This window comes from Salmo salar, chromosome ssa27 (genome assembly GCF_905237065.1).
Source record: "Salmo salar chromosome ssa27, Ssal_v3.1, whole genome shotgun sequence".
NCBI classification, from domain to species: Eukaryota; Metazoa; Chordata; class Actinopteri; order Salmoniformes; family Salmonidae; genus Salmo; species Salmo salar.
In genome coordinates, this window is record NC_059468.1 from 8,072,501 (window position 1) to 8,091,855 (window position 19,355).

At 41.8% G+C, this 19,355-nt stretch overlaps 1 protein-coding gene across 4 annotated transcripts in view; it reads right to left on the reverse strand.

Annotated features, from left to right (window-relative positions):
* LOC106588479 (transcription factor AP-2-epsilon) overlaps positions 1-5,698 on the reverse strand; it is an 11,098-nt gene extending 5,400 nt beyond the window's left edge. The window contains exons 1-3 of one of the 4 annotated variants that reach the window (XM_014177565.2): positions 5,513-5,698; positions 2,710-3,153; positions 1-21 (exon numbers count right to left, since the gene is read on the reverse strand). The exon at positions 1-21 is cut by the window's left edge and continues 34 nt beyond it. In XM_014177565.2, coding sequence (XP_014033040.1) covers positions 1-21; positions 2,710-3,153; positions 5,513-5,557 — 510 coding nt within the window. In that variant the 5' untranslated portion in view covers positions 5,558-5,698. Of the gene's footprint in view, positions 22-2,697; positions 3,154-4,524; positions 4,784-5,512 lie in introns of those variants that run through there. The other 3 variants (XM_014177564.2, XM_014177567.2, XM_014177566.2) reach the window with 3 other exon arrangements.
* Between the last annotated feature and the right edge of the window lie 13,657 nt (positions 5,699-19,355).

A 19,355-nucleotide genomic window follows, 5' to 3' on the forward strand; every position in this document is an offset into this window, starting at 1 on the left:
GGCTGATCCCTCCTCCATTCCCTGTGTTGGGTAGATACAGTGGCCAGTTAAGGATTATTTATTCACTACCCTCACCAGCCAATCTTAAACCAGTCTGGGGCCAAGTGCAATCTATAATTTAGCTCTTATCACAGTGTATGAAAATTATAACAGTTGATCGGCATTTTTGCTACAGTCTCGCGCTTCGTTAGTGCAGTTTATTGAGAAGCCGGCGTTAATTCTATGTTGAGGTGGTTATCGTAGGGCCAACAATACGGTATATTCCACTTAGCAGACGCTTTTATCGAAGGCCAAGTGAATACATATTCAGTGTATGTGAGCTCTATGAACAGGGTGGAGTTGTGGTCCACACCCTGTAGGTGAGGAAGAAAAAGCAGTTAATTGCACTATTTGTTGAAACTGTCAGTGCAAATGTACAATGTTGTGTGGTCAGAGAACAAAAAATAAGACAAAAGTTGGCCCTGCTTAATATTGTCTTTACTCTATGAAAACCTGGACATAGAACTGACATATTTTGTGTTTGTGAGTTGAGGGAGGGGTCTTAAGAGAGGGCTATTGGCATGAGAATGAATCACTTTGGCAAGTCTATATGTCTTTTGCACATTTTATGCTGTGTGTATTTTTGATATGTTAAGTTGTAAATGAAAAAAAAAATAACATAGCCCAAGTATGTTTTTCACTTGAATTACAATGAGGCTAATCGTGAGCTAAATCCTGCAATCGCACTCCTTATCAATGTGAATTCAATGCGCATCGGAAATTGTGAAACATGTCATCTTGGAAACCAATTTTCAAGTCACTCTAAATCTTTATATAATGATCTATCTTCAGCCTACATATTTTTATATGAGCGGATTAGGCTGCCTACTTGTCTATTCAGCAAAGAAACAAAGAAAAAGTAGCTTGTTTATACTAATACACTCAGACATCAGGGGCCTGCCATTACTTTTTTATATATATATATCAAAACTCCAAAATAAAGTAAACAAAATAATCCCCTATAACAAATTCAACAAATATGTCAACATGATCAAATTTGATGTGTTTGCCATTTCTGGGGTCTTTCTATGATATTAGTTGTTTAATGTACTTTTACTGATATTCTACATGTGTCATGAGAGGTAAACATTCTTCTGCAGAGCGAGATGCTATTCGTGTCGGGTTTTATAAGGGGCTCAAACGTGCGAATTGAACGCATTAATCAAATAAAGGGTCTGTCAAAAGAGGGCGTTTAACACAAACATGCCCTGGATGACTCCGTGCCTGGCGCCTGAGTAAGTGTTTCTTTGTATTAATGACCACGGGAATCAATTTGTTGCGCCGAATATTCTGTGAGGGATGCAGGATGCTTTGAACAAATGCGTCTGAATCTGCAGCTGCTTGTGTGTGGTTGACTACTCAATAAATCCATAGCAACGTTTAAACTATTCTTCTTGCTAAATTGAAAATGCATACCATAATATGTTGAACACTTCTCCCTATGACTTCAATGGATGTCGGCTAAAGCCATCAACGAAACGTTGGCTTGCTTCATGCGTTTGTGGATAGCCCATAGGCTTAAGTCAGCCTTGAATTTGGACAAACAAATAACAATACAACTATTTAGTTCGGAAAGAATTACAACATTCTTAATATTATATTTAATATTATTACTATTATGTATTTCTAGGCTATTTCTGTTTTTTTTTTTCTTCAGGAGATTAACATAAATTGTGTTATTGTTTTCGCTGCAATTAATACATTGTCAATAGGCTATTGAAATGAGAAATAAAGTAGGTATATATGTAAGACAATTGTATACATCAGCCTATTCATTTGTTGATATTGTTTTGTTGATATTTCCGATATCCATGTCTATTTCAATTTACCTGAAAGAAATGCCTTGTCCAAATCATCTATTTGAGAATTGCGTCCACAGTGTAGGCTAATATAGTTAAACATATCACACTATATGTATTCAAGGTCTAATAATGTAATTGTTAGTTGCTATCAGATGTAATTGTTTGATCTCTGCTCGTTATATTTACCTTAACAACACTTTGGGGATTCGGTTTAACTAATATAATTTTGAAGCTAACGAGACAAGCAAGGCCCTGCAATTAGTGGACCAATTCCGTTTAACATGATCAGCCCAACATGTATCCATCAAACGCAATCATCACGTTTCTAGTCTATTTACAAGGAAAAGATGTCTCTAAATATAGTGTTAAAGTGTTAAAACTGTGCGTATAAAGTGTTAAAATAAAGTGTTAGAGTGTTAAAACGGTGCGTATACTCTCATAATAAGATCAGGGCGAAGAGCAAGGTCATTTCAATTTGACAGCAGACCACTTCGAGACAACTATTAGTCCAAATGTTGGTAAATATGCAATGTTTTACAATATGAATTGCATTTACAATTAGGTATTTTGGTAGGGTGGGTCCTTTGGAAGAAAAAAAAAACGATTGCGTAAAATACGCACCAAAAGAAAATGACTCTCACAGTAACAAAAGAAAAGTGACAGAAAGAATCCTTGCCATACACACAATTATTAGAATAGTTGTTATAGATTATTCCATTTAAAAAAAAGTAAACTAATGCAGCAATTATCTACATAATGGGTGCATGGGTTAGGCTATGCGCTGGAAGGTGACTTTTACGCACGACCAATATAGTGTTTGTGAATGAGAGAAGGAATAATAAAAAGGTCCACGCACAAATAAACCCACCTGCATGTCCTCCAGTCCGTGATGTCCAATATGCATTCCAAGAGGACCGTCTCCTAGAGCTGCGGCACCCTCCCCGAGTCCGTGGAGAAGCCGGGGTACACCGGGGTACTCCCGACGGGGGTCGAGGCTTAAAGCCCGGTGTGACTGTGACAATAGCCCCGCCTCGTCCGACCGCGATCTCTGCGAGTGCCATGCCGCTTGCTGATGCTGATGTATGGAGTTGATGGAGTTGTAGGGGTCCGATAAGTGAGAGTATGCAGAGTCCTGGCTCTGGGAGTATGAGAGCGAAGACTGTGGGTATGGAGGGGGGAAGTACGGAGGTTGGAAGTCAGAGGCCGGTGTGTGGCAGAGCGGGGGAGCCGAGGAGTAAGCTGCCTGGTTCAGCGAGGAGAGTTGCGACAGTCGCCCACTCGGCGAGGAGCCGGTCAGTCCGTCGGCGCGGTCCTGTGCGTAAATTAAAAAGTTGGTTAGGCTTGTAAATCCACAATTTTTTTTATATTACATGCAAATGCGTCGATTAAATGCACCGAATGTCAGGCCTATAATTCAAGTTTATTTATTTTTTCGATTCAAATAATCTTTGCAAAACTATAAATAGTATCTTAAACTTGATCATAAGCACATTATAATTCGTTATTATTGTGTCAGGTGATTAACTGAACTGCAACGAAATTGAAATATAACACAAAAAGAAAAGGACCTTAGAAATACAATTGAAATCAGTTCGATAGCCTCTATAAAACTGGACAAAACTTAGTCTAACATATTGACCACAAAACAATACAAGTGTAGCCTCATATTCAACAATTTAATTCTAAAATGTCCAAATAACTCAAACGGAGGGTTTGATTTGCATGCAGACAGGCGGCAGGTGCCCCTGGCATCGCTGCCTGTCAGTGTCAAAAAGGTCATTGCCACTGAGAACCCCAACAGAACAAAGGACAGGTATCTAATGCGCTACAGCATTATGTTGCCCCAGGAAATACAACACTCAATATGATAAAATATGTGCACACATTTATGACTACAAGAGCCTATGAAATATTTACACAATATTGCAAATATTTTCAAGTTAAATATACAGCGATATAACCTAAACATAACTTCTTTAGCCATTTTGTCTGAATGAATTTGGGAGTCATCATGTAATAGTGTAATAACATACCATTATCAATGCAGTCACTTTGCAATATTCTCCAATTGTCATGTACCCTACATTCCTCTCCATATGCATGCACTTCCTGGTTTAAAAAAAAAATCGATTTTTCTACAGCTGGGTCACTCGGATCAATTTTGTTGTTGGAACAATGTCCATTTTTAGAAACGAACAAAGGGGGGATTTAAAAGCAAAAGCAAAAGGTCATTTAAAATATGTATACGATTATAAATGTCAACATATAACTGATAGCAACTACACTAATACAGGCTACCATCTGTATGCCTTGTACCCTTCAGATGTTTAGCAGTTTCAACTTTCATTATGCTCACCACAGCAAAACGCAATGGGACTTTTCAACATGATTATTATCTACCATCTCAAAGTGTCATCCCCGTTTAGTTGGCCCTCTTTAAATTAATATTTCTACGGACACTTTGATGCGGTCTGATTCTCCCTCCATCTGACATGCCGCATACAGCCGATCTATCCAGACAGCTGACAATGACAATAGCGGCGCCGCTAGTGCGAACTTAACGTCAAGTATCTGTGCCCACTCAAGTCAAGACAAAGTTGTAGAAATTGAAGATGACAAGACCAATACAGGACCTAATCTGGGCTGCAGACTAGCGCGTAGTATTGAATGTACAGGGACTCACCATAGCCGAATATGTGTGGACTAACATCTCTTCTGGTTACCACAATTCACAGTCTAGGATATGGATGTCGTCAATGTCTTAGCTACGTCACCAAATAGTTATAATCCAAGCTACTTTCATCTGTCTACAAGATCCATGCAGGAAGTAGCTCAAGCTTTCTTTTTTCCCCCTTCTTGCTTTTAGAAATGTCTCAACGGGTCAACCCTCAAGCACGTGCGGTTTAAGGATGCTTCTGCAACACGCTGTCAGAAAGTGTCCTAAATTCTCCCCATGCGCACGCTACTTATAGGTTTCTGAACGCGCTCAACAGAATGAAGGGAGGGGTGGGGGGTCCAGTTCTCTTAAAGAGATATTCATTCAGACATTCATTCATTCTCCCACATGTATGTTGGTTTGATAATTTTACCTACCTTTCCTTTCTTTTTAGATTAGACGTCTGTTAAACGTAGTTATTCAACTTGCCAAACATCCCCCATATTATTTGCCTCCTGTTTTAAACGCCAAATGAGAGGTCTTGTCCCCAGACAACCTAAAATCATTTTTGGCACGCAATCTGCATCAAATATCCTACTTGCTAGGCTATGAATCTATATCCAGCCTTCTTTTTGTAACTGCCTCGTAATCAAACCATTACGCACGCTATCCATCTTGTTCAACTTGTTGTTAGACGATACAGACAATTCAGAACAACTTTTAAAGTGTTTTTGAAATATATTTACATAATTTTGAATAATTTAAGAGTGCTGTCTTCTACAATGAGTGAATGTTATTTATAGCATTTCATACACCCAAATTGGAAAACTTACCATTTGCTAAATCGGTCCTCAAACTCATTATAGCATCAATGAACACTAGTTCTTGCCACTTTACACATAGTATTTAAAAAAAATTATATTCATAACAAGCAGCCCTACCAGTAAAAGCATGAGAGAAAACTATTTTCCAAATTCGTTTACCATAAACTTCAAGCATAGCCAAATAATGTTACCTGAAGACAGTAGGGCTCAGTCTTCGTTCGCGATTTCCAAAGCATGATGACGTTGTTGTGAAGGGCGGCCGGGTTGCAGAGATTGGAGTTAGGCTTGAGCGGGAGGTTATAGCGGGTACCAGGAGGATGGATAGAGACGAGCTGAAGGTAGACTGAAGAGTGAGTTAGTTGGAGTAGCGAAGCACTAGTTTTGTATGAGTCACAGAGACAAAATACGGAAGTTTGGGGAGGGGTGTAAGGGCGGGAGGTGAGGGAGGTGAGGGGAGTCAATAGGGCTGCTAAATTGGGTCTGAGAGAAGGTGAGAGTTTCCTGCCAAAAGGAAACGTGTATAGATGATAATAACACAATCAGATTTACCAAGTCGAATCCATGAAGTTGTACGGAAATGTGCAATTATGCCATTAGGCATGACTGTATAGTGACCAGATTTGAATTAATTACAGGCAAATAATTATTCTAATTAAGTGTTTTCATAGATATATCAATTCAAAAGGAATTATTAGAAATGCACACTCAACTTCAGGCAACTGGTGTCTTTCTTGCTACTGTATCATTTGAACACTTTTGTCCGGTATTTGGAGACCCTGCAGATTTTTTTGATCAATTACATTTATCGGAAATTAAACATCATCGTCATGCAGTGACGTTCTCTTTTTGTAAGAAAGAAATTAAGAAAGTTAAATTCAGCGTTAAAATCTAAAGGCCAACGGTAACTTGACATTTCGGAGAAAATAAGTCAAAACTAAATAATTTCAGTTTTATGGATTGTGAATCTCATCTGCCAAAAAAACAATTGTTACACTGATATATCAGTGTCAAAATAACTTCAATAAGTAACCCATACATAATTCTGGGATTTGCCATGACCCGAAGTGCCACACTGCGGTCAGAATGCCATCTAGTGGTAGAAAAAGCAACATGCATGGAGACATGGAAAGATATTTGTTTACCTTAACGACAGTACCATAAACAGTACCAGTCAAAAGTTTGGACACAGCTACTCATTCCAGGGTTTTTCTTATTTTTTTTTACTATTTTCTACATTGTAGAAACACTATGAAATAACACAAAAGGAATCATGTTGTAACCAAAAAAGTGTTAAACAAATCAAAATATATTTGATATTTGATATTCTTCAAAGTAGCCCACCCCTTTGCCTTGATGACAGCTTTGCACATTCTTGGCATTCTCTCAACCAGCTTCACCTGGAATGCTTTTCCAGCAGTCTTGAAGGAGTTCCCACATATGCTGAGCACTTTGTTGGCTGCTTTTCCTTCACTCTGCACTCCAACTCATCCCAAACCATCTCAATTGAGTTGAGGTCGGGTGATTGTGGAGGCCAGGTCATCTGATGCAGCACTCCATCACTCTCCTTCTTGGTCAAATAGCCCTTACTCAGCCTGGAGGTGTGTTGGGTCATTGTTCTGTTGAAAAACAAATGATAATGCCACTAAATCGCAAACCAGATGGGATGGCGTATCACTGCAGAATGCTGTGGCAGCCATGCTGGTTAAGTGTGCCTTGAATTCTAAATAAATCACAGTGTCACCAGCAAAGCACCCCCACACCATCACACATCCTCCTCCATGATTCACAGTGGGAACCACACATACAGAGATCATCCATTCACCTACTCTGCGTCTCACAAAGACACGGCGGTTGGAACCAAATATCTCAAATTTGGACTCATCAGACCAAAGGACAGGTATCCACCGGTCTAATGTCCATTGCTCGTGTTTCTTGGCCCAAGTAAGTCTCTTCTTATTATTGGTGTCCTTTAGTAGTGGTTTCTTTGCAGCAATTTGACCATGAAGGCCTGATTCACGCATTTTCCTCTGAACAGTTGATGTTGAGATGTGTCTCTTACTTGAACTCTGTGAAGCATTTATTTGGGCTGCAATTTCTGAGGCTGGTAACTCTAATGAACTTATCCTCTGCGGCAGAGGTAACTCTGGGTCTTCCTTTCCTGTGGCGGTCCTCATGAGAGCTAGTTTCATCATAGCTCTTGAAGTTTTTGCAACTGCACTTGAAGAAACTTTCAAAGTTCTTAACATTTTCTGGATTGACTGACCTTCATGTCTTTAAGTAATGATGGACTGTTGTTTCTTTTCGCTTATTTGAGCTGTTCTTACCATAATATGGACTTGGTCTTCTGTATGCCACCCCTACCTTGTCACAACACTACTGATTGGTTCAAACGCATTAAGAAGGAAAGAGATTCCACAAATTAACTTTTAACAAGGCAAACCTGTTAATTGAAATGCATTCCAGGTGACTACCTCATGAAGCTGGTTGAGAGAATGCCAAGTGTGCAAAGCTGTCATCAAGGCAAAGGGTGGCTACTTTGAAGAATTTCAAATATATTTAGATTTGTTTAACATTTTTTTGGTTACTACATGATTCCATGTGTTATTTCATAGTTTTGATGTCCTCAATATTATTCTACAATGTAGAAAATAGTGAAAACAAAGAAAAACCCTTGACTTTTGATTGGTACTGTATAGTGAACAAAAATATAATATAATACAAATATCCATGTAAATTGTTGGTCATATGTTTCATGAGCTGAAATAAAAGATCCCAGAAATGTTCCATGCACATAAAAGGCTTATTTATCTCAAATTGTGCACTTGTGTAAAGCACTTACATAAAAATACTTTAAAGTACTACTTAAGTATTTTGGGGGGTATCTGTACTTTACTTTACTATGTATATTATTGCCGACTTTTACTTTTACTTCACTGCATTCCTAAAGAAAATAATGTACTCCATAGATTTTCCCTGACACCCAAAAGGACTTGTTGCATTTTGACAGGAAAATGCTCCAATTCAAACACTTATCAAGAGAAAACCCCTGGTCATCCCTTCTGCCTCTGATCTGGCGGACTCACTAAACACAAATGCTTAATTTGTAAATTATGTCTGAGTGTTGGAGTGTGCCCCTAGCAATCCACCTAGTTTGCTTAAAATAAGGAATTTGAAATGGTTAATACTTTTACTTTTGATACTTATGTACATTTTAGCAATTCCATTGACTTTTAATAGTTAAGTATATTTAAAACCAAATACTTTTAGACTTTTACTCAAGTAGTATTTTACTGGGTGACTTTCACTTGAATCATTTTCTATTAAGGTATCTTTACCACACAATGCTACAGAGTTTTGAGGGAGCGTGCAATTAGCATGTTGACTGCAAGAATGTCCACCAGTGTCACGTCCTGGCCAGTATAAGGGTTAATTGTTATTATAGTTTGGTCAGGACGTGGCAGAGGGTATTTGGTTTATGTGGTTCGGGGTGGTGTTTTTTCAAAAAGGGCATTTGATTTAAGTATTCCGGGGTTTTTGAGCACTGTTCCTTGTTTACGTATTTCTATGTTGATCTAGTTGGTTGTATGTCTATGTTTGGTTAATTGGGGTGGACTTCCAATTGAAGGCAGCTGTGTGGTCTTGCCTTTGATTGGAAGTCCTATATCAGTTGGGTGTGTTTGTCTGTGTAATTGTGGGAGATTGTTTCGTGTTTAGCGTCTGTGAGCCTAACAGGACTGTCAGTATATCGTGAGTTCGTTTTGTTATTTTTGTATGTTCATCTTTGAGTTTATTAAACGTTCAAAATGAACTATCTCAACTCTGCTGCATATTGGTCTTCATTTTCCAACGATGATTTCGCCATATCGTCAAACGACGAAGAAATCCCTGACAACCAGAGCTGTTGCCAGAAAATTGTATGTTCATTTCTCTACCATAAGCCACCTCCACCGTTTAGAGAATTTGTCAGTACGTCCAACTGGCCTCACAACTGCAGACCACATGCTGAGGAGTATTTCTGTCTGTAATAGAGACCTTGTGAGGAAAAACTCATTCTCATTGGCTGGCTCCCATGTGGGTAGACCTATGCCCTCCCAAGGCTGCACCCCTGCCCAGTCATGTGAAATCCATAGGTTAGGGCCTAATGAATTTATTTGAAATGTCTGATTTCTTTATATGAACTGTAACTCAGTAAAATCTTTCACATTGTTGCATGTTGCCTTTATATTTTTGTTCAGTATAGTTACTATACCAATTACATTAGCATAGTAGTGTAAAGATAGTTCATAAATCGCATCACTCGTTTCAGAAAACAGGAAGAACATAGGTGTTATGCAAGTGTTTTTAATTTCAGTAGTAAGCAGGACAGCTTTGAATGTGCACATACTATCATGTCTCTGTTGAAAATCAACATTTAAGTTGAAATATTTATCAAAATAACTATTTATTTTATGCTTCACTTACTTTCATACATGTAACAGACTGCTTATATACAGTCATACCATCTAACAAACAACAAATGTTTATCAGGAAGCGCATGACAATGCAAATACAACCCGTTACTGAACACACTGATATATTCTGCCATTTTGTCTTAGTCTCTAGATGCTGAAGGGCCAGGAGTTTTTCCAGGTCAGGATATGCGGTCTGCTCAGGAAAAACTCCTGGCCCTCATCTTCATGACCATTAATTACACAAGTGCATCAGTTTGTGGTAGGGGATTTCCTCAGATTGCCCTTGCCCATGCCTCCACAGCTCCCCTGCCTCCTCCCACCACTCCTCTCAGGGCAGGGCTCACCCGAACTGGGCCCAGGCCTGAGCTGGAGTCCAGGGCACCACGGAGGAACCACAGGGCTGAGGAGAAGAACCGCCTCTGGCCTGCTTCAACCAGAGCTGGAAAATGGTAGAAGAAATATGAAGACAGGCTTCAATGAAGTTCAAGGGAATGTATTTGGCATACATTTATACGAATGCAAAAAAAAACAGAAAGACAAATTTGCCTATTCATTCATCTAAAAACAAAGCCACGTAACTCACCTTTAGGAGCCGGTTTAAGCCTGGCAATCATGAGCCCTAGAGTACAAAGACTGGCCGCCAGGATCAAGAGGCGGGGTTTGTGCAGGAGAACAGGAAGTGCTTCACTCAATAGTGACTCAAGGCTTCCGCAACAAGGGTCCTTCCTGAGAGACAACAAGATTGTGCATAAATAACACACACTACAGATTCTGTCACACAATTTAAATAGTAATCTTTTGCTACCTAATGTGAACTTGCAGTTAGTGAACGATTTACTACTGACAGAGGGCGAGATACATTTTCATAATCTTTCTTAGTCAACAACACAAAACGACCCCACTTTTGGTGTGTACAAATCCATCCCACCTAGTCACCAGTATCACTCCATGTCTGTCAATGAAACTATGCTATACGTGTTTGTTTCACGTATATGTGTGTGCATCTGTCTCTACAAAATGCACACTTATACGATATACAATATATACGTGCGCATTTGGGTCTCTACAAGGACAGCTGTGTGTTGTGTTTATTTTGTTCCTGACTCACTACGGCTCCACGACAGCAAAGTTGAGCAGGGCCAAGCAGACTGGCTCCATACTGTGGTTCCCGGGCTAACGCTGCCTTCCTTTCCCCCGCAGGTCGCCCCATTCCTGGGTTAGGAAGTTCACGAGGAGGGCCAGGGTGTACAGGTTGATTAACACCTTCCTTGGGGCGTCCTCTGTAGAGAGGTGGCATAGAGCAGTGACGAGATACCTAGACAGGAAAAAAGAGAGATGGAGGGAGGCTGTGCCATAAGATCCTGTTTCCTAAATGCAGTCAACTCCTGATCAATACACACAGCTTGGGACTGTCAGGACAGCGTTCACTAAACCCAGCATGGAGTTATCAGGAGCAATTTTAGGAATCAGAGTCCCCTTCCTTTGTGTTCAGTCAACCTACGTTAGGAGCAGTGTTGCCAACTCCTCAGTAAGGAAAGTAGCTATTGGCTGTCCTAAAAGTCGCTAAATGACGGCATCACCTAATTTGCATAATTGGCCACGTGCATGTAATTGTGATGGACGCTGTAGGAGAGAGGAATAACGTCGTGGGAGAGACAAAAAGTGAGTAAAAAAACCACCCTAGATATGTTTAGAACTACAAATGAACTTTCTTCTGTCGATTCTTGTTTTTTTTTATGTCACAATTCCAACCCTCCTCCTTTATCCGGGCTTGGGACCGGCAAAAGTGACCCAAAAGAGACACTCTGGTGGAGTTACTTAGTTTTTTATTTTATTTTTTATTCTATTTTTTAGTTTTTTAGTTTAGTGTTCTTAATTTGGTTTGGTTTTTAACCTTATGGTCCACTTAGGAGCCTACAACAAGTCACAGTAAAACATGAACATTTTTAACCATAACATTTTTGACATTTTTTTGTATACAATCTACATTAACAATCTAAATGGACCAAAAAGAGACAATAGAAAAAACTGTCAATGGCAATGTGAGAAACTTATTCAGGTAAAACCTTTTTTTTCCCCCCGACCCCCCTCCACACACACACAGGCTGTGCTGGCTCACAGAAAGAGTGGGTCATCGTCATTTTGGTCAAGGCTCTCTATGGCAGGTTCAGCAACTGAGGGAGCTGACTTAAATGAGTAAGCAGCTGATGTGGCAAAAAGCTGCAAAACATTATCAGGCAGCTGGTGCTCATAGCAAGCCTCACCAGACAGCTTCAGTCCATATCGAATGTACAGGATGGAGTTAAGGGTCTACAAGGACATCTGATTTCTAAGTTTGCTTTTTACCAAACTCATCTGGCTGAATACTCTCTGGACTTCAGCATTTGAGTGTGGCAAGGACAACACAGACACAGCAGCCATGGCAAGTTGATATCAGCTGCATCCCTGAACTTCCAAATCTCACTCCAGAAGCCCAGTGTGTTTTTTGTCTCATTCCATTTACTAAGATGGATGGCACGCCATTGCTGGACAATCTTGTCTATCTCTGCAGGGGAGTAGCCGAGGAGCTTGGCTTTTTTTTCTATTTCTCCAGGGCTCTTATTGTGCTTTAGAGTTTCCTCCACATTGAAAACTGACATGTACTGCAATGCTTCGATGTCGTCCAGCAGTCTCACCCTCAACTCATTAGTGAGGGAGATGGTGAAGGCTACACACCGCTTTCGGACATTGTTTTCATCCTCAGGCGCAAGGTGGAGCTCAGCTGCCTTTGACTCAAAAAGGTAACCAAGGTACGGTTTGGGACTGATGTATCCATCTATTGGCCCTTTGAGTACATCAACATTTGCCAGTGGATTCAGCACCCTGCTCCTCACAGACTTGATCAGGCTAACCAAGCTGTCAAGTAGCTTAAGAGGATCTACTTGCTCTCCCTCAAAAGCCTTGATGGCCAACTGTACCTCACCCAGCACTGACGTCAAAAAAGTCAGATACAATATGTTTTTGAGGATCACTGTGCATGGAGTATAAAACCTCAGCCATGTAGCAGTGTTCACTGGACTTGGTGACTGTGAAATGCAGCCTAAGCTCCTCCCACTGGTCCAAAATGCGTGAAACCGCGGGTTCAATGGAGAGCCAACATGTGGCACCCACCTTGGTTATCTGTAAAGGTTTCTCTCCACAGTTGATGGTCTCATATATGTCCTTGTAGGCCTCCCTGCGCTTTGGAGACACTGAAAACCAGTTATAAGTCTCTCGTACCAAGTACTCCAATGGTGTCATTGTAAGCATGACTTACAGCAAGCTGCAGAGAGTGGTGCTCACAGCGAATAAGAACCAGATATTTGAGGCCATACTCCTCCTTCAGCACTTTATGGACCCCATTGTTAATCCCCATCATAACAGAGGCATTGTCGGTCTCTATCCCCAGGAGTTTCTCTTTTTTAAGACAACACTTCTCGAGGAAAGCCATAACAGAACGGGCTATAGATTTGGCATCTCCTCCCTCCACCTCAATAAGCCCCAGAAATGTTGATACAATTGTCTGCTTGGTGTCACTAAAGTACCTTATCACAACCCCCAGGTACTTAGAAACACTTACATCCGTGGACTCATCGAGGAGGAGGCTGAAACGCTGGTCACCCACATCTGCGACCAACTTTTTCAGAAAGTATGGTGCTAGAACACCATTAATCATGTCTGTGCACTTTGTCCTGTGCATTTTGAAGTGGGTAGCAGCAGTGGAGTCTGAGAAAGCAGCTCTACATGCTTCTCCAATGTGATCACATGCCAGCATGGAACAGTGTTCAGCGATAGCTAATGCCATGGTGGCATTGGCATTAATGCAGAGTAATTTTTTTTAACCATAAATTGCAGCTTGCTTTGGGTGGAACTGTTATCAGGCTTTGCCTTTTGAGTATGTTTTTGAGTTGTCATGTGTTTTTTTTACATCACTAAGTCTGGCGTAGAAATCAGCCTTACAATACAGGCAGTATGCCCGTGTATCATCTCCAATAAACGGCTTCAACCAGCTTTTGAATTCAGGGTTTGATTCCCACTCCTTTCTGTATTTTTGAGTGTACAGTTTAGACTGAGACCTGATGAGCTAGCCAGCTAGATGTTTAGCTTATGTCACAGAGTGGCACACACACAGTGGACAAGGTGAGTAAGTGACTGAGGCTGTGTGAGTCAAATGCAATGATTTATTTTAGACAAAGAACATTTTACATTTACATCCCGCCCTGAATGTAAGCCAGGACGGGATCAGCCAGCGGCGGATTCCCGCATGCGCGATTCATTTGCAGTCTGGACGCAGAGGGGTGAACATCTCCTGCTCTGACTGCAGCTGGGAGGGACTGCTGCGCGAGGACTTGGCCACCTGTGAGTGCTTTGGGACGGGGGTGGGGCGTGCGTGCTTTCACGTCAGTCTCAAAGTCTCCAATAACACCATAAAAAGTCACAAGATTTGTCGCTAGTCAATTTTTTGAAAATGTGTCGCTAGAGGGGTCTGAATACTCGCTAAATATAGCGACAAAGTCGCTAAGTTGGCAACACTGCTTAGGAGTATCTTTGCCAGTCCAAGCCCCTCCCTGTGAGCAGTCATGTACAGACATCTCTGACATCCAATTGGAAAGAGCCTGGTCCTGACTCTCTCTGCAGATGGCTTCTAGTGTAGCCCATCAGGAAGGGCAAGAGGGCGGCCACTTCCTCCTTAAAACAGGAAGTCTCTTCTGCGAGCCAGGCGCAGAGGGAACGGATTGTGGTGAAAATGAAGGGGTCGCCGTAACGACTCGGATCAACCTGGGGAAAGAGATTTAAAAGTTTGTTTCAGAATCAGTTAGCCTTCTCTTGCAAGTCATGAGTACTGAGTACTCTATGAACAAAGCTGAAATAGTGTGTTATAATGTATACACTACTGTATTGGGTAAATCCATTTGAATTCAATCACTTTTTGACAGCACCCCCTTTGATTTGAACGAAACCGTCAATATATATTTGCCCATTGTAGAAGTGCTCAGATAGTTACTGTTTGGACCTGAATGCCACAACGTAAATGTGCTCAAAGTTGACCTACTTTGCATACCCATACAAGGCAATACGCTTGACCTCATCTTTACTAGATGCTGTTCTTCCACTAATCTCATTGCAACTCCCCTCCAAATCTCCGACCACTACCTTGTATCCTTTTCCCTCTTGCTCTCATCCAACACTTCTCACTCTGCCCCTACTCGGATGGTATTGCGCCGTCCCAACCTTCGCGCTCTCTCTCCCGCTACTCTCTCCTCTTCCATCCTATCATCTCTTCCCTCTGCTCAAACCTATCTCCTGATTCTGCCTCCTCAACCCCCCTCTCCTCCCTTTCTGCATCCTTTGATTTTCTCTGTCCCCTATCCTCCAGGCCGGCTCGGTCCTCCCCTCCTGCTCCGTGGCTCGACGACTCACTACAAGCTCACAGAACAAGGCTCCGGGCAGCCGAGCGGAAATGGAGGAAAACTCGCCTCCCTGCGGACCTGGCATCCTTTCACTCACTCCTCTCTACATTCTCCTCTTCTGTCTCTGCTGCTAAAGCCACTTTCTACCACTCTAAATTCCAAGCATCTGCCTCTAACCCTAGGAAGCTCTTTGCTACCTTCTCCTCCCTCCTGAATCCTCCTCCCCCTCCCCCCCCCTCCCTCTCTGCGGATGACTTCGTCAACCATTTTGAAAAGAAGGTTGACGATATCCGATCCTCGTTTGCTAAGTCAAACGACACCGCTGGTCCTGCTCACACTGCCCTACCCTGTGCTTTGACCTCTTTCTCCCCTCTCTCTCCAGATGAAATCTCGCGTCTTGTGACGGCCGGCCGCCCAACAACCTGCCCACTTGACCCTATCCCCTCCTCTCTTCTCCAGACCATTTCCGGAGACCTTCTCCCCTTCCTCACCTCGCTCATCAACTCATCCTTGACCGCTGGCTACGTCCCTTCCGTCTTCAAGAGAGCGAGAGTTGCACCCCTTCTGAAAAAACCTACACTCGATCCCTCCGATGTCAACAACTACATACCAGTATCCCTTCTTTCTTTTCTCTCCAAAACTCTTGAACGTGCCGTCCTTGGCCAGCTCTCCTGCTATCTCTCTCAGAATGACCTTCTTGATCCTAATCAGTCAGGTTTCAAGACTGGGCATTCAACTGAGACTGCTCTTCTCTGTGTCACGGAGGCTCTCTGCACTGCTAAAGCTAACTCTCTCTCCTCTGCTCTCATCCTTCTAGACCTATCTGCTGCCTTTGATACTGTGAACCATCAGATCCTCCTCTCCACCCTCTCCGAGTTGGGCATCTCCGGCGCGGCCCACGCTTGGATTGCGTCCTACCTGACAGGTCGCTCCTACCAGGTGGCGTGGCGAGAATCTGTCTCCGCACCATGCGCTCTCACCACTGGTGTCCCCCAGGGCTCTGTTCTAGGCCCTCTCCTATTCTCGCTATACACCAAGTCACTTGGCTCTGTCATATCCTCACATGGTCTCTCCTATCATTGCTATGCAGACGACACACAATTAATCTTCTACTTTCCCCCTTCTGATAACCAGGCGGCGAATCGCATCTCTGCATGTCTGTCAGACATATCAGTGTGGATGACGGATCACCAGCTCAAGCTGAACCTCGGCAAGACGGAGCTGCTCTTCCTCCCGGGGTAGGACTGCCCCTTCCATGATCTCGCCATCACGGTTGACAACTCCCTTGTGTCCTCCTCCCAGAGTGCTAAGAACCTTGGCGTGATCCTGGACAACACCCTGTCGTTCTCCACTAACATCAAGGCGGTGACCCGATCCTGTAGGTTCATGCTCTACAACATTCGCAGAGTACGACCCTGCCTCACACAGGAAGCGGCGCAGGTCCTAATCCAGGCACTTGTCATCTCCCGTCTGGATTACTGCAACTCGCTGTTGGCTGGGCTCCCTGCCTGTGCCATTAAACCCCTACAACTCATCCAGAACGCCGCAGCCCCTCTGGTGTTCAACCTTCCCAAGTTCTCTCACGTCACCCCGCTCCTCCGCTCTCTCCACTGGCTTCCAGTTGAAGCTCGCATCCGCTACAAGACCATGGTGATTGCCTACGGAGCTGTGAAGGGAACGGCACCTCCATACCTTCAGGCTCTGATCAGGCCCTACACCCAAACAAGGGCACTGCGTTCATCCACCACTGGCCTGCTGGCCCCCCTACCTCTGAGGAAGCACAGTTCCCGCTCAGCCCAGTCAAAACTGTTCGCTGCTCTGGCACCCCAATGGTGGAACAAGCTCCCTCACGACGCCAGGACAGCGGAGTCAATCACCACCTTCCGGAGACACCTGAAACCCCACCTCTTTAAGGAATACCTAGGATAGGATAAAGTAATCCTTCTAACCCCCCCCTTAAAAGATTTAGATGCACTATTGTAAAGTGGTTCTTCCACTGGATATCATAAGGTGAATGCACCATTTTGTAAGTCGCTCTGGATAAGAGCGTCTGCTAAATGACTTAAATGTAATGTAATGTAATACCCCACAATACCATGAGACATGACGTCAGAGCTCCGGGTCTCCACTTCACAGCTCTGTATGGGTTTGACTGACAGCCGTTCTGAACTTGAGCACCGCGTACAGGAAGAAGTTGCCCCGATCCCTCCCGCTAATTAGGCAACTGTAGCAAATATTTTGTTGTCTGAGTGAGGGAAATGCTGCAAATTACGAGGACACTATGTATTTTGAATGATGAGACGTTGAGGATTATAACAAATACCGCTTTGATGTCATACAAGCAAGCCAAACACCCGTGTGTTTGTGCAGTTCACATTTCCATATCATAAAACCCATGTAATATACTCTGTCAACGTTCATGATCACTATGTTTCATGTGGTTAGATTATGACATGGCGTTATACCCTGGGTTGTCCTGAGCATAACGAGCATGTTTGTTGTATTGTGAAGAACATTTGCAGAGGACCACGCACCTGAATGCACTCATCTCTCCATTCTATGCGCACAATAATTACAACCTGTTTCTCTTTATTGGCTTGTGAAAGAAAGCCTAACACTGTAAAATAATCTATAATTTAAATGTTCAAATTATGCCCACCTGACCCAGATTGCGATTTGTAAATGGACCGTTTTTTGGATTGTGTAAACGACAAAAGTGAGGACGCAGAGCTGAGTGTGCTTGCTCTAGTTCATCAACGGCACAGCTAGGAGAGCTAACAAAAAAAGCACCTTATAGTTGAACTCTTCTTTGAGTCATAAAAGTGCTTTGAAATTACTTAGGAACTGTGCAGACTTTGGAGAGGTGTGTGACCACTTGGAAACACCCGTTAGACCTCTCACTCAAACCCTTGTCATGTCTTATGTTGCACCAACTCCACATTTTCAAGAATATTGTTATCATGTTACTGAATGTATCCAGCGTATTTTCAGATTTTGTTATCAACAAATGTAGCTAAGAGTACAGTAAATGTAAAACGCACATAAAATCAACAGTGTAATGTTTTGGATTCAGTCTTGTTATCCCATAATTTGGGATATGTCCATTCTATTAATTATATTTCTATGATTGAAATGACACCCACACTGTACCACATCTTTATGGTAGTAATTAAAAGTTACAATTTCAATTAAATTAAAATGTGTGGTGTACAAGATAAATTGCCGTGGTCTGACGGGATATGTCCATTCTATTAATTATATTTCTATGATTGAAATGACACCCACACTGTACCACACTCAACAGATGGCACAACCCTAAAACCTCCGATTCTGTAAAGCAGGGTCTAAGCTACAACATATGTGAATGACAAAACAACTGGAGTTTACGCTTTTTAATGTATCTTTTTCATTAAAAACCTTTTTTCAAGAAATTATAAAATATACTGAACAAAAATAAACAACAATTTTTTTTTTTTTACTGAGTTACAGTTCATATAAAGGAAATCAGTCAAAATAAATAAATTAGGCTATAATCTATGGATTTCACATGACTGGGTATACAGATACGCATCTGTTGGTTACCAGTTGTGTAAAGTACTTAAGTAAAAATACTTGTACTTAAGTCATATTTTAGGGTATCTGTATTTTACTTTTAATATTTTTGACAACTTTTACTTCACTACATTCCTAAAGAAAATTATGTACTTTTTACTCCATACATTTTCCCTGACACCCAAAAGTACTTGTTACATTTTGAATGCTTAGCAGGATGGGAAAATGGTCCAATTCACACACTTGTCAACAGAACATCCCTGGTCATCCCTACTGCCTCTGATCTGGCGGACTCACTGAACACATGCATCATTTGTAAATTATGTCTGAGTGTTGGAGCATGCCCCTGGCTATCTGTAAATTCAAAAAACAAGAAAATGATGCCGTCTGGTTTGCTTAATATAAGACATTTGAAATTATTTATACTTATGATACTTAAGTATCAAAAGTAAATGTAATTGCAAAAATATTCTTAAGTATACTTAAAACCAAATACTTTTAGACTTTCACTCAAGTAGTTTTTTACTGGGTGACATGCACTTGAGTCATTTTCTATTAAGGTATCTTTACTTTTACTCAAGTTTGAAAATTGGGTATTTTTT